The sequence below is a fragment of the Etheostoma spectabile genome, chromosome 13 (assembly GCF_008692095.1).
Source record: "Etheostoma spectabile isolate EspeVRDwgs_2016 chromosome 13, UIUC_Espe_1.0, whole genome shotgun sequence".
Lineage (NCBI taxonomy): Eukaryota > Metazoa > Chordata > Actinopteri > Perciformes > Percidae > Etheostoma > Etheostoma spectabile.
Genome location: NC_045745.1, coordinates 2,198,523 through 2,215,151, shown reverse-complemented (window position 1 = coordinate 2,215,151; position 16,629 = coordinate 2,198,523). Strand labels below are relative to the sequence as shown.

General features: G+C 41.4%; 1 protein-coding gene across 1 annotated transcript in view; it reads left to right on the top strand.

The window, feature by feature from the left end:
• LOC116700554 (pbx/knotted 1 homeobox 2) overlaps window positions 1-16,629 on the top strand; it is a 127,262-nt gene that overhangs the window by 94,595 nt on the left and 16,038 nt on the right. The window contains exons 5-6 of the mRNA XM_032533844.1: window positions 11,092-11,263; window positions 15,290-15,475. Coding sequence (XP_032389735.1) covers window positions 11,092-11,263; window positions 15,290-15,475 — 358 coding nt within the window. The remainder of the gene's footprint in view (window positions 1-11,091; window positions 11,264-15,289; window positions 15,476-16,629) is intronic.

The window sequence follows — 16,629 nt, the reverse complement described above, 5'->3', positions numbered from 1 at the left end:
GGGGGGGGGGGGACTTTGGGCTTTTTCACTTTGTAAACCTATAACATGCATAAAAAAGATCTATAACACAATAAAGGAAAGGGGAAAAGCCAAAAAGCATCATATGGGCATTTTATAGAGTATGAGGGTCCTTATTATTTCATTTTACAAGCAACTACTGTACAGCTGTATATTATTGGTGCCTTCACGTAAAACCCGACAGGATGAGAATACATTAAGATGGGAGTATGAGGTACTTAAATCTGCAAGGGTGCTACAGAGAATATAGAGTCTGTAAAATGTGTATGATGGCTGATTAAAATGTTGTGATCAACAGCGTCAGAGCTCAGGGAGCAACACCGGCTCAGGATTCGCCAGCATGTGCCGTTAAAATATGATTATTTGTAGCTCTTAAGTGAAATCCTTGCTGTTTGTAGCCAGAGGAGGCAGAGCACATTAGAATTTTTGGAATTATTCCTTTGCCCATGCAAGGAGCTAATGACTAAACGCACCTTGTTACTGTGTTAAAAATGCAATTAAATTTGACTTCGCAAGTCTCCGTCTCCCGCAGTGACTCGCATTATGCACACAAAAAAAAAGAAAAAAGAAAAAAAAGAAAAACACAAACAGCACTCTTATTTTAATAGAAGCGTGATCCGCCAGTGTTCCTGCCTCTACACAGTGCTCATACGGCATGGGGGCTGTCGACTTTGAGAAGAGAACAGCACAGAGAATCAACATCTCTGCCATTTTTCTTTAATTATTTTGCTCAGGAAGTCTGCGTGGGCTTTAATGTTTCTTTTCACTAATTGCTAGAATGCCGACTTTATGGGGAGATGTGTGGTTTCCCCGCTCCCTTTCTCTGTCTCTCTGCCTACTTAGTTATTTGCAGCGGAGTAAGTGTGTGATAGGGTAATTAGCCTAATGAGTTGTGGCATTTACTATAAAGATCCTTCTGGATTCTCTGCATCTCATTAAAAAAAAAAGCCAGTGAGGCTTTTTTTTATTTTTTTAGGTTGCGAATTGTAGCTTTCCCAGTTGATGGAAGCTGATTCGGCTCCGAGACGGAAACATGCACATAATTGAAAGAGGCCTCCAAATGGTCCCTTAAAAAAAAAAAAGAAACGTCCTTGTGATGCTTAGAAATAACTCGGGTAGAGGAGTTGTTTTGAGGTCCCACTTTTATGTCTGCCGCTTGTTTGAGTTAACTGCTTTGCTTGCTTTACATGCACAGAACTTAGGGAATCAATCATAACCAGTAAGACCAGTGTGTGTTTTCATGCTTGAATCCTCACAGGAAGGTTCACACTGTACTGTGTACAGTAAGAGCCAAATACATTTACATGGTCTACACACTATTCCAGACCGCGCGCTATTACCATCGTCTAGAATAAAGAATGCAATCTGTCCTTCAGATGAATTATGAAGGACCTCTGCATCAAACATATTGCACTCTTGGCTTTAGTGATGTGTAACGTATTTTACTTCCATCCGAAAGTGAAAGAAAACAGGATTGAAATGGGATTTATTCTGCGTTTTGACAGCAGTGGGATCCTTTTACAAAGCTGGCGTGTTGCAGTGCAGAGCCCTCTATGGTGCATATTACCATTCACTCCCGTCCATAGTGGGTCTTTGCTGAAAGCCTCTCCCACGCTGGTCACCCTGGCTATTTTGCATTGAGACTGGATTGGAGGTTGTGTGTGTATTTGCGGCAAAGGGGTTACACGCCGCCATGCTGACAGTCGACAAGCTCCAAGACATACAGGACTCTACCCATCCTTGGGTGTGTTTACGCTTGTGTGTGCACTTGTTGTTAATGGCATAAAAGACGATTTGAAGACCTCTCATGTCGTACACAACAGGAGGGAAAGAGTTTAATTTGACACATCCAAGGATGCCGTTGGCGACACATGTGCTCATCTGTGTGGTTTTTTTTCCGGCTTCTGTAATGCACCATAAAGTCTGTTTATCCTCACTGCCACACTGCATCAATGCATCCTGGACCACTGCGCTGCATATCCAGCAGGGCAAAGGCTCTGGCTGGCTGACGGGCTTGAAACAGGCTGTGCCTCCTCCATTTAGCAGGTCAGCGTGTGCTGGTGCTCAGCCGCTGCTGAATGCAGGAAACTGTGTCAAAGCTCAAGTGGTTTTATTGGCTGTTTCTTTCAGATACCGGCTTTTATGAGTTTCCTCACCGCTTGACTTAGGATGAGAAAGGAAGTCCACAGTTTTGTTTTTTACTTGGGCAATTTAGTAATCCATGTTATCTGTTTTTTGGCAAAAGAGTGGCCTAGAGCAAACACAGAAGAGCACCATTTGCACTTCACAGCTGTCAAGTAATGCCCTCTGGAAACACACAAGTTTTGTCTTCCTTGCTTTTGTTTCACCGAGGAAAAGAACTTTTGCCAGATGCAGAATCGATGTGATTGACTTTTTCTGACGTCCTTCACTGATTAGTTTGTGCACGGGTGCGCACGCACGCCACTAGGTCACAAATCAGGCGGACAGAGGTGTGACACACCGTAACACAAAGACACAGTGTGAAGAATTATTGGATATTGGTAAAACGTGTTTGGTTGTTTTTGGTAGGGAGAGAAGTACACATACATGTAGTTGCATGTCACCTGTGTTTCTATGCATGAGTGAAAATTATGAGTGTGTGTTTCAAATTTGTCCAGAGGAGATCAGCACTAGCATCTTTAGTATTTCACATGTATGTCATTTTATTTACTTATTCAGGATATGCTTTAAACTTAGAAGAGGACCATGGGTCAGGGGAGGGGGGAAGGTGTTGTTCTCTTTATGTCTGTGTCTTGCACTTGATAAATGAAAGTTATAAAAAAATGAATAGATTAAATAAATTGTGCAGGTACAGAAGGTACGAGGAGGAGCAGGGTGCAGGAAAAGGAAAACGCATATTTAACAAATGATCATTCAGAAACAGAAAAAGACAAAAGAATTGTGTGTGAGGATATCATTTGTGTAAAGTCACATGATTCTGTGATACTGTGTGTTAAAGGGAGCAGGCAGTTTATATAATAAATGAATATAATGATGTTCATAACAACTTAAAGGGTTTGTGTGTGTGTGTACATGCATGCACATGCAGGTGAGAAAATACTATATATTATTTCCATATTTATATACGTTAATTAAGGCAGACTGAGTTACAGTAAAGTGAGGGTAGTGTACTCTGGGTTAGGGGAACTACACTTCATACTCATGTCCCATCTGTATACATCTACTGTGGACTCAGCCTGCGTCACTGCTTACAGTTGGTGTTGGGAGCGATGTTGTACACACCACAGACTGGATGGAGCTTTTTTGGCTCAGGAGGCCTCCGAGGAACCAACCCCCAGTGAAGTTCAGGGCCGGGCATGAGAATGAAAAGGGGAGTTTGAAAAGTAGAGGATAAGGAGACAGGATTTATTCAGATAGTGCCGGAGGTTCTTTCTGTGTGTGTGTGTGCACATTTACAGTATGTGTGCGTACCCCCCCCAACACACACACACACCCTTATGCAGGGTGTGCTTCAGACATGTAGCCTGGGGAAACAGGGGCCTTGTCAGGAGCAAGCGCAGCAGGACTCCATCACAGACTGGCTTCTAATATACGGGGGTACAGCAGGCCTGATTAAGCTGGCAAACAGTGGGGAGCAGAGAGAGTGAGAGACCTCCATCTCTCTCTCTCTTTCTCTCTCCAACTCACACCCACATAAACACATACCTTCAAACCCCGCCCCCACCTCTTTCTGCACCCCCCTTGGTGGCCTGCCAGATTATTACGAAAGCTGGCAAACATGACTTATTCCATAGACTTTGGCTTTGCATCTGCAGGTTTTCATTGTCGGGAGAAAAGCCAAAAAATCCAGTTTTTTGGGTGACAAACAAAGAATAATTCCTGTGGAGATTGGAAGTTCATTGACCTAGGGAAAAACTCTCACCAAGAGGTCCATTCAGTAGCTTTTCTGGAGCTTTCTTCCACAGTCTTCCTGTGCAGATGGAGTCGCACACACAATGGTATAATAGATAATCAAATGTCCATTTTTCAAAGCCTTCGGTCCTGTGTCTGTTTGTTAAAGTCCTGATTTCATTTATTGTACATTTTCCTTTTCAGATAAACCTGGACTATTTGAAAATTGTGTCATGTAAATTATCACATTCAAAATTCATGATGGTAGTATAATGAAGCGTTGGATTCCATATACTGTATTACTATGTTGTAATACACTGTTATTACTATGCACCATATTGACTGCTTCTGTATAAGACCATGAAATCTATCTTGGTTGGAGGGGGGATGTTTGGGTCCTAAAACACAAGCCGGGGAGTAGACTTCATGTCCCGGAAGAAGTTAAGGGGAAAACACAAGACCTTCACCCAGGAAACTGGTGTCAGTGTCCCTGGAGAACTGCTTAAGGGGGCCGGTGTTCCAACTCAAACCACAATCTTTTTTTCTAATCCTAACTAGTCATTTTGGTGACTAAGCTTAACTGTCGTCGTTGCATGATAGTCACCTAGTTAAATTTAACTGCAAGGCCGTCATGTGACCGATCATCATGTGACCGGCCAGTGGTCGCCATGGTTTTGTGAGTTATCATACAAATTGTTGTGCATACGCTTTCCTACGACATCATACGAACCCGTTCATGAGGATGCATTGCATATATGTAGAATTTAAGTCTAACCAATAAATGCATTTTATTACAATTCTGGAGATACGAGAGCTCATTGCAGAACAGTATCACAGCCAACGTCTTTGGTGAAACTGACAAGTACGAGCTTAGACCTGTCACATAACAAAAGCCTGTTTTTAAATGTTACACCAGTGTTCTAGCTCCCTTTTGAAGTGAACTGCCCTCTAATCAAACTGCAAAACTCAAGTGGCAGCTTATTTCCCTCCCTCAGCCTGTGACTCACCGACCATAAAGCAGATGCCACTAGAGCTGCCACGTCCCTCACCTTCATGTTTAAGTCATTGTGTTCCCCCCGCTGGCCTCTGATTCTCCGTTTTGGGCTTTTGGTTGGTGACCCAGCGCGCTGCAGTGCCGGAGGGTGGGGACCGTGCTGACTCCACTCACTGGTCGTCCTGTAAATCGCTCTTTTATGGCCCTTGTAATGATCCCCCAGCCGGCAATCTCCACTCCGCCGCACTGCAGATAGAACCAGCCGCTTCTGGCAGCCGACATGGGGGGGCTCAGGATGGTTGCAGGAGGTAGTGGGGAGACTGGAAAAAAGCACACATAGCGTGACCACGCACACACCCAACCACACACACAGAAGCAGACACATGCCATGTTCCCGTTCATAAAAATGCAAGCCTTTTCACACCCCATCTACCTTAATCCTGATTTCCTGTGTAAAGGTCATAGAAAAACGCCGAAAGGTAGTGTTTTTACCTCGCGCCAAGTTGGCAAGGTCCAACTGTGCACCATGTGTGGTCAAGGAGAGATGTTTCCTCATGCAAAGCCTCGATTGCCTCGATAGCGTTAGCCTTTTTAAATCATTTATTCCAAATCTGGCTGTTAGCCGCAGAGCACCAATGACAAGGTAGAGCTTACAATTCCCATAGAGCACAGGCACTCCAGCTAATCTCAGAATCCCATAAATATCTTAAACATATCATATATGATAACATGTTTCCTCAGCTGAAAGCTTTCAAGAAAGGAGAGAACAGCATGAAACATGTTTCTTCCTTGCTTTGTACAGTAGCTCCATGGACGCTGAATATCATCACTTTTGCAAAAATATGATGACAAAATGTTGTTTTTTGAGCAGCAGCGGAATGACAGGTTGTAAACATGTATTTTTAATGCTTTTAATTATAGCACTTTTGTTTTAATGGCTCCACATAACATGTTTGAGAATTGTTTGTTTGTCACATCTATAAATGAGCAAAGACAAGAGATGAACTGCAGCAGCAAGACAGAACAAGCAAATATAATATATTATTTGCAAATGGCTCCACATCAAGCTTTTACAAAGCTGTTGTTGTCTAGATAAATGTGTCAATCATGTACGTTAACCCGTTGCTTACAGATTTCCGAAACATTTCAGCTCAACAAAGTCTGTCGAACGAATGCACTTTGAGTTTAATGGTCTTCGCCGTTTGTGAATGTTAATCAGACCCAGCGTCATTAAACAAGACATGCTTTATTGTTTCTGTTATATTATTGAACAGAAAGAGCATAGCTGATGAAGGAGAAGGCTCACTTGGTAGCTGTATTTTTAGCTGTAAAAGCTGTAAAAAGACAGATTTGGAAAGGATTAAGGATGCGTCGTGTAAAAAGTAACTACACATTTAGCAGTTTGGATTCAGGAGAGATGGATGTGTATTAGCATACCAGGCTGCTATTGTAATAAAATACAGATGCAAGTTTCACTTGGTTCACACTCAGATCTCGGATCGTCTCAATATCACATTAAATTAGTATTATTTCAGGTTTTTTTTAAAACCTGAACCCCATTTTCCCATGCATTTGTGTTGAATAGACTGATAGGACCCAAAATCGTTTAATTCGGTTCAGTATCGAACCGAGCTGCAACGTAACCTAGTGGGGCAATAGTGCACCCTCATCAATCTCATACACGTCAAAATCATTTAAATATTGAGCCACAGCACTAAAATATCTTTTGCCCCGTTAAGTTACACGTGCCGGCTAATCACTGCGATCTCAATCAATACTGGAGCAATTTCAAAGATTTCTGGCACCATCGGTCTATTAGACACAAATGCATGGGGAAATGGGTTGGTTGGAAAATAAAACAAGTGAACTGATCCTTTTAACATCTGTCAATGTTGACAAAAGTGAAAAATAATGAGCGTATCGGCCTCGTGATTTGGATCTGCTCCAGCATGTGATGGGATGTGACTTTTGTGAAATCGACCCAGTGGATTTTCTGTAATGCTGCTGTCAGACAAACAAACCAACAACTGAGATAATACAGCTTTACTCACACTGAACAGTTTAAAAAAAAAAGGAAACCATTCCGATTCTAATTCATAGAGTGCCACAAAGAAAATCGCGGGACCAATATCCAGATCTCGATATATTAGACAGAACGTGCCAAAAAGCGTAATGTGGCAGCGGTGATACCGGAAAACAATTGCTTTTCATGTTACAATACTAAATCATAACACATATTATTCATGTTAGTGAAATATAATACAGTAGCAAATGATCTCCGTTTAACCCTCTGGAACCCATAGGATTGTTCACGAGCAAAAACAGAACCTTTGATTGATATTTTAATCATTTAATAACCATAAATGACAGAAACTTACAAGTTGTTGCAGCTAACAGCTAACAAGCTAGCGGTCCCGGAGGTCTCTTTGGGGTCTTTCTAGCCTCTTTTCTAGCCTCTTTCTAGGTCCTTCTATCAAGCCTGGAACCTTTTTTCGGGGTCGTTGAGCATTAACAAGAATCTTTTCTTGTTATAAAAACATATTGATTGATTTTGTATCCCCAAACTTTCTTGGTGTTACATGGATTCTCACCTCTAATTGCTGTATTTGCTTTGTTTTTGCCTTGGCTATTGGTGTTTTCTTGCCATGCACGCACAGTAGTCTATGCATTTTCCAGCCAATAAAGGCGTTGTGTACTCTGTAGCTCTTCCCACAATGCCCTTGGGTCCTCAGCCCTGCAGTGTCACATCCCCTTGACAGCAGATACCTGTGAAAAGTTAGTGGTTCAATGTCTGCGTGATCTTTATAAAGCAACTCACGACTCAGACGCAGTGTCGTGTTGTTGACGCTAGTGGGCTAGCATGTCGTATTTTTTCTTGTTTGTAGAAATTAAAACGCAGGTAGAACCGCTTTCTCTAATAAAAATTAATAAAATAAAAATAACACAGAGGCCCAGTGTCAGAGTAAATAACTTGAGACACCATCTGCAGGGCTGAGAGTTACCCTGTTTGCTCTGGGTTATAGCCTCCCCCCACACACACACACACGCACTTTCACCCCCACCTGGATCCCCCACACCCCCACCACCACAAGCAGACATTAAACAGATGAGGCGGAGGCTCTCCATTCTGCACGTGACCCTCCTGTTTAGTATTCCTGCCACGTCTGGCTGGGGGACCGGCATTAAATTGGGATCAGGCAGATTAGAGTATAATATGGACGGCTATTAAAGGCTGCAAATGAGAGGCATGGTTTAGAGCCTGAGCAGGGGCCCAGGCTGCAGTGGCGGTTCTACATTGAATTACACCCTGGGCGAGACCCCCTTCAATAGAAATTAATACGGCAGATAAATGGCAATCGCAAGTGTCCCATTTGCATGCATTGAGTTACAGGCCAAAACACATCAACGTTGATTTTAGCGCCCGATAAAGGCCGATCTTTGCCAAATTTGGCACAGAGCATCGTGGTGCGAAGTTGAACCATAACTGCTGATAGCATTTCAATTGGCCGAGATAAGTCGGATTCACTGAAGTGTGTTTTTCAAATGTTATATTGAAGGATTTGTGCAATTGAGAAATATAATTTTGTCTTTCACTTATGTCGTTATAGTAAAATATATATATATACTGTATGTATATATATATATATATATATATATATGTGTATGTGCCAAGAATATATACATACAGATATATACAACAGAGAGCAACAATAATGTAAAATATAGCCGATTCGCGGGTTCAAACCTTTTTTCTCACTAGCGACTTCAAAGTAATTTTATACATGTGGTCCAACGTCGTTATAAAGCTTTGTAACGATTGGACGAGCAGTGCACTTTGTTTAAAATGCCTACAACTGATTTGTCAAAAACATTTATTTTCAACTCAATGTGAAATGGAGCTCAGTCCAGCTCACGGCAATTTGAGAAAAGCAGATGACCGACACAAAAACAATTGGTAATAAAGACGTTAGCTACGATTCCAAGCTCAAACCTTGATTTGCGTCATTCCACGTCCAGGTATTGTGCATTTAAAGCGCCCCCTAGGGGTCAATTTGCATGGGGGTTGCAGTGTATGTGTGAGGTCATTATGGACACATTTCTTGAAAGTTTTATGTTGATTGGACAAACATTTAGTCATTTATGGCCTGATTTGCGCTGTATCACCTGCAGTGTGTTTGCATTTATAGCGCCCCCTGGTGTTTCAGGTACCTATGAGGACACATCCTGATAGATTTGTGATGATTGGCCCATGAATATGGGATTTATTGTATTTTGTGTGTAATGCCACTCACCCATCTTGCGCTTGTAGTGCCACCTAGTAGTGTTTGTATATACAACTGTCTGGGTATATGTGGGGACTTATCTGAACAAACCCTGTGAGTTTTGTGATGATTGGCCTTACTGTTGCTGATTGGTGTTAGTTTCTGTCCAGAGCCACGCCCCTTTCAAAGTTTATCGGTCAATTACTTGGAAAGTAATTGAGCTATGGACATGTTTTACGCAACTTACAATAAGCTTGATCCATTGATGAATCACTGAAAATTTGGTGGCAATCCGAGCTACGATGTAGGAGGAGATCTCAAAAATGTATTTTGCAAAAAATGCTAGATTGCGGAAGATTTTTCTAGGCGGACCTTAATGGTCATAGAGGCTTTTTTGTAGAGCACTTTAAGCTGCACCTGTCTGAGAAATTTCAAGTCAATCAGACTTATGCTGTGGGTGGCCTGGCCTTTAAAAGTTTGCATTTTGAAGCCTTAATTACAGCGCCACCATGTGGTCAATTGGGTTCATATTTCTATAGAAGCACATGCACACCATTTCCAGTTATTCCCCCAGTTTCATGTTTCTAGTTCATTCCAGTTCACAAGAATTCGAGCCGGTGCGGCAGACAACAAATAATAACTAAAAAAGCTTTGCGGTTCAAACACTAAATATAGATTATTCTAAATAGCACCAATCCTTCATCACACATGTCATATGTGGTCACACATATGACATGTATGACAATACAGCTTAAGCCACTGGATGTGGAAATAATGAAATATGCTACTAGTACGCAGCTTACGGGGGTTATATATACGTAATAAACTGCCAAGAGTCCTCATCATTCATTGATTTGGCAGGGACATTTACAGAGAAGTTCCCCTGGGTTTCCTTTAAGTCAAAGGAAAGCGTGATAGAGGATTGCAAAGAGTGCAAAATAGAGTCAGGATGGGATAAGAACAGGGAGAGAACCAAGATCATTATAAAATATATTCTTCGGGGCAAACATAATCTGTTCTGCGTCAGTCTCCTGTCTAAGTTTGTGGTCTGTCACCCTGGCCAGTTAGGGCAGAAGATTTCCTCCAAGTGGAAATACTCCAAGATTTGGCATGTACTAAATACAGCAGCACAGTATGGCCCATTGAACAGTGTATCTGGGGAATCTTATGTGAGTGACATTCCCTGAAAAAAGGCCGATTGTAACAATGCAGGTGACACTGTGGAGCCTCGCACTGTCACTCGTCTATATCCTCACCATCAACTGAAAGATCTGTTTTGATCTCAGGCTAACCCTTGTCTGGATTTTCAGTATGTCCTTTAGGGATTGTCATGGAGCCGCCTCACTGTCAACAGAACAGTGAAAAGGGTTTTTTGGGGGAGGGGGGGATTCCTAAACCAGTCAGTATCTGGTATTATGATTAGGGTTAGGGTTCATCCATCTCTCTCTCTCTGTCTTTCGTTTGTCGTTGTTGCCAAATTGAGTGGGTAAATGCTCACATTACCCCCCCCCCCCACACACACACACACACACACACACAAATACAGTAAAACTGCACATTTTTGCATGGCCTTTTATTTTGGCCAGCCTAAGGCACACCTGTGCAATAATCAGGCTGTCTAGTTAGCATATTCATATGCCACACCTGTGAGGTGGATGGATTATCTCGGCAAAGGAGAAGTGCTCACTAACACAGATTTGTGAACAATATTTGAGAGAAATAAGTCTTTTGTGTACATGGAAAAAGCCTTAGATCTTTGAGTTCAGCTCATGAGAAATGGGTGTGAAAACTAAAGTGTTGTATTTATAATTTGGTTCAGGATATTTTCTGAGCTACAGTTATGGCTTGATGCACCAACATTTACTTTTAAAAGACATGAATTAAGATCAGAGACGACGTCTATACACACTGACACACTGTGCCTCTCTCTTTCTTTCTCCTCAGACATCCGTTGTTCCCTCTGCTGGCGCTGTTGTTTGAGAAATGTGAGCAGGCCACGCAGGGATCTGAATGCATCACATCAGCCAGCTTTGATGTGGACATTGAAAACTTTGTGCATCAGCAGGAGCGAGAACACAAGCCCTTCTTCAGTGAAGATCCAGAGTTGGACAACTTGGTAAGCTAACTGCTGTGACATGCATGGCAATCATCAGTCTATTTAGACAACGTTTCATTTTCTAGGCTAGTTCCGATGCTGGATGTCCCTTTTTTTTGGCCAGATGTCCGTCTCCTTCCTCTTTCTTTGTGTTGGCGGATTTCTGAGGGCTATGTTTAACTGCTCCTCAGATCTCTGCAGGGTAAATCCAGACAGCTAGCTGGACGTTGGCCGGAGTTCAAGCCTTCTGCTGCCACCTACCAGCTACAGTTATCAAGTGCAGCTTGACAGAAGTGGCAGCATCTGTAAATGAAGAATAAGACAGAAAAGAAATGACGCTGTAGGTTGTCCATTTGCAGTGGATCCCATCATTACTACTCCTAATCATTCTTCCCCATCCTCAGCCAGCAGCAATTACAAATTAAGGGAAGGAGGATGCTGATCATGTCATGGAGAAAAGAGGGGGAGGAGTTAAAGCCAGACGGAGACAAAGGCAGAGACAAAGAAAAAGAAGTGCACTCTCGCCATTAAAGTACTTGGGCCGGCAGGCCGACAAGTGCTGAACAGTCAATTAACCCTGCATCTGTGTGTTTTATGAGGCACTGGGTGCGGGCATCCCTCCCAGAGGGCCCTAACTCTTCCACAGGACAGTAATGTTACACAGGGCCTGACTGGCTGCCATGGGCAAAGAGTTACTGGTCCCTTGATTAAGTGAGAGCAGTTTAATTAGCTGATTTATCTTCTCCCTGGCCAAGCACTTTTCTGTCCATTCTGTTGACCTTGAGTAGTGACTCTGAGGGAGTGCACCACAGTCTGCTTCACAGAGTCGATAATCAGATAACTGCTGAAGAGACAGAAAGAGGCTACAGAACTATATGAATACTGAATGATTCCTGTTTTAAAAAACATGTATTACAACCAAAACACCTCTTGATTATTATTATATGAATAGCCGTGAGGTAATAAACCTGGGCCCTTAAAACACAACTCCAATGAAATGGGTTAAATATCAGACAAGTCTATCGGTATCTAATATGATAGAAGTTCTTCCATGGACCACTGCTATTGCATTCTTTTCAATCGTTTGAAAATGTCTGCTCAGAGCAATGATTCGCTTTTGGTGTGGGGAGATTTTCCTTGGCAGCTTCATCTGTGAAACCTGCGCTGCAACCTGCCTCCCCAGCCTCAAGACTTCCTTTAGGCCATGTTTCAGTGGAGGTTCTTCATGCCCCAATGGAAGTCTGAATGCTGTCTCTAAGTTTCTACTTGCCAGCAAAAGCATGCTGAGGAAAATACTGAAAAACAAAACTGAGCAACTGGCATGACAAGAGTAAAATGAAAACTAATGGGCACACTTTTTTATATTAGTATTTCTAATCACTTCATTTCAAGGTTTTAGGTTTATAATATAGAAGCTACAACATCAGGGGGGTCCTAGACTGGGTAAACCTTCATTCAACATAGCGGCGGCCACGAGCGCCACCAAAGCGCAGCTACCCGTTGATGCCGCTGTCTCTTCTACGTCACCCGGATCGTTGGTCTGATTGGTGGAAGGACTGTCCAATTGTGTACAGAGTCATTTGAGCTATGCCTCTTGTGTAGAGAAAATACAGAGCAGACTCTCCAGACCAACGCTCAATCTCAAATTGAGCTTGGCTTGGCCAGACTAGGGGTGTCCAATAATTGGTTAGATTTTTTTGGCTGGATTGGAAAAATTGTTTCTTTATCTCACGTTGAGTTTCATTCTTGAAGATTTGGTGTGCCCATTTTTCTGAGCTTTCAACTGCTTTGTCTCACAATCACATCTAACACACACATCTCTTCAAACCCAAAGAATGGGGGAGGTTACTGTATGAAAAGTCAAACCTAAAAGGAGAAAAGAGATCCTTTCTTTAAGAGAGAGAAGGATGAAAGGATTACAGCTCGCGTGTATACTCTCAATCTATATGCATCTCTGAAATGAATAATAAAAAGCGGATGTCACTCCCTGCTCATCAATAAAAGAAATCGCTGCATGCCACTTCCTCTTCACATCTCACCCTTTAAAACCTGCCTGTAAACAACTCATCTCACTTCCCCAATCTGTTTTAATGTGGCCACATGTGTGTCTGAGTATTTTTAATTAAGGTGATCTATGTATCTGTATATTTAGAACCAACTTGTATCTAGTCAGTCAGGGCACATGAGGTTATCTTTTTTTAGGTCTCATTAAGTAAAAAGTGAGATTTCCATGTCTTTTTGTATCATACAGCAGGTCAAGGGGCTACATAAATACAAAAAAAGTAAAAAAATGCTCAATTCACAGATAAATGCACACAAACTGTGCCTTTAAACGAGCTGTCAGGACTTGCTTTACTACATATAGTTATGAAGTGCTGCTACAGTGCCGTAACCGTCATTCCCCGGCTGCAATGACGGTGCAGAAACTCAGAGAGAGCAGATACAGGAGACCCGGAAACACTGACCAATCAGAGCAGGGTTTTTTAAGGCAAGGGGGCTTAAAGAGACAGGCATTGGAATTTAATTAAATAGTGTTTCTGAGAGAGTGTGGATCCAGGTATATTCAGACAGGCAGTATGAGAAAAATAAACTGTTTATTGAACATTAAGGCATAAAAACATGTTCTAGTAGAAACCCAAAATACAAGAAGGAACCAGAACATTAGAACAATCTTTATCCTTAAAGAGCTTTGATGATTATCCTGCATTGAGTTTTAAGGACATATAACCTTGAAAGGCTCTGAACACCCATACAGGTGTTTTCAGTTATTCCGTCTGATTAAACTCTTTTCAGGTTCTTTCCGTGAATTTATGGGCATTGCAAAAACATTTTTCCATGTTTTCACACCTGATGCTCTAGGCTATGCCTACAGTAGCCCAGACTACAACACAACAGTTGGTGGCAGTCATACAACAAGTTGCTATGCCGATAACGTTAACGCCAATACAACAGAAGAAGAGCATGCTGTGAATGCAGGTGAATGCTTGCAGTCAGAAAAACAACGTAATCACGGGGGCGGTCCCTGATATTCCCAGGTGTCATGAATGCACCATTAGATGGGAACTTATTAGGTCAAAAATTCTTTCTACCAATATGGATGAAAAAGGTGTCATTTGTCCTGCCCTAACAGGCGCAACAACACTAAAATTGGAAGATGTCAATCACTCAGTCAAACTACAACCACACAGTCCTGGAAAAGGGCCAATCAGCCACATTGACTATAAAGACCTCTGGGGGTGTTCAGGGCCTTTAAAATCAACCAAATGCCAGTAAAGGAACTTCTCTGCTTTTATCTTAAAGGACCACCCACCAAATTGGATGTTCACAGTATGATGTCTTCTGTGGCTCTGAAGATAGTGTTAAGACAAATGAGTCTTAGAATTCTTAACAGAAACAACTTGCATTACAAACTGGAGGAGTTTGGAAAGACATGGGCATTTAGAAGGCAAGAGAAATCTCATGACAGATGATTTCCAGTGGCATTTCGGGAAATGTCGCAGCCAATTTTGATGATCCCTGACTTTATAAATAACTGTCAGGAGGTTGAAAAGTCACTGGACCCAAAACTTATTTTTATGACTAAATACCTGCTAAACTAATTCCCTTCAGCCTCAGCTGTACTTTGTTTTTAGTGCTAATTAGCAAATGTTTCTGAATGTTACGACACTAAACTAAAATGGTTAACATTGGAAACATAATGTGCTATTGTAATCAGCAACGTGTTAGATAGCATTTAGCTGAAAGCAGCACCATGCTTTACAGAGCCCCAGGGAGCCGTTAGCATGGCTGTAGACTGATCGACTATTTAAACCATCCTAGAATTTGCATTAAAGCTATTCCTGAATGTTTCAAAAAATAAATTCTAATAATAAGGCTCACTTATTGCTATTTGGTAAATATGTAGGGGTAAACAGTGGATAATATGTATTCAAAAAGTATTAATGGGTAAATGAATGGTGTTTATAAAATAAAATCAATGAATGAAGTGATTCAGGGTCAGCATGTTGTGAAGGTGATCTGCTTATGGTTTGTCTCTGTTTCCCTCAGATGGTGAAGGCCATTCAGGTGTTGCGAATCCACCTATTAGAGTTAGAGAAGGTCAATGAGCTCTGTAAAGATTTCTGCAACCGTTACATCACCTGCCTCAAGACCAAGATGCACAGCGACAACCTCCTCCGTAACGACCTGGGAGGACCCTACTCTCCGTCACACACCAGTCTCAACATGCAGCAGGTCAGTCGTGGTCTCTCTATCCATCTTTTTTTTTTTGTAACAACTCACAAAACATACAGTGGTGGAAGAAGTATTAAGATCATTTACTTATGTAAAAGTATGAATACCACACTGTAAAAATACTCTGTTACAAGTAAAAGTCCTGCATTGAAAATATTACTTAAATAAGTAAAAGTATCATCAGGAAAATGTACTTTAGTATATACAATTTATATATTATTATCATAATTGAGACACTTCAGAAGGCGTGGAACATTAAAAGTGGTTCACTACTATGCAACATCCACTTGATTGTTTATCATTAATTTGCATTAATAATCCATTTTGTTCAGAACATATAGTATTAGAAAGAATCAGTGTGGTAAGTGTTAAAAGTAAAAGTACTTGATGCAGAAAACCCCTCCCATTGTAGAAAGTTTGAAGGATCCTAACAGTTACACAGTGTGTTTAATGGTCTCATCTTCTCAGCTGGCCTTAGGCTGTTATATTGCTGGCTAGTTTCATTTATAATAAAACATCAGATTTCATAAACTACATGTGTTTTGTGGGCAAAAATCTTAATTTGTAAAGTATCTAGTAACTAAAGCTGTCAAATGAATGCAGTGGAGTAAGTAAAGTAACTAGTAACTAAAGATGTCAGATGAATCAAGTGCAGTAGAAACTAGATTTCTTTCTGAAATGTAATGGAGTAGAAGTCAAAAGTGGCATGAAAAGAAAATACTCAAGTAAAATACCTCAACATTTGCACTTAAGTACACTACTTGAGTAAATGTACTTCCACCACTGAAAACATACAATTCGCATGAATACACCCCCCCCCCCCCCCCCCCCCCCCCCCTTTTCATCACCACTGACCAAGACACAAGTCAAGAAGAGATGACACAGTAACTACAATATTTAAGACCATTCAACGAAATTACGACAAAACAGACAATAAAAAAAATGATCATACGTATAAATGACAACACCATAAGCCGATCACAAAGCACAAAGCCCTCCAGAAAGTTCAGGTACTTTCCCCATTTTCTACCATAGACATCCAATCTGGCAAAATAGATAGATATTTATTGATCACAAAAAAATGTGTGTGAATATGTGTTTGCTGCTGTAAAAGTGTTACAGCAGCAAAATCAGTCACACAGCACAGAATATAA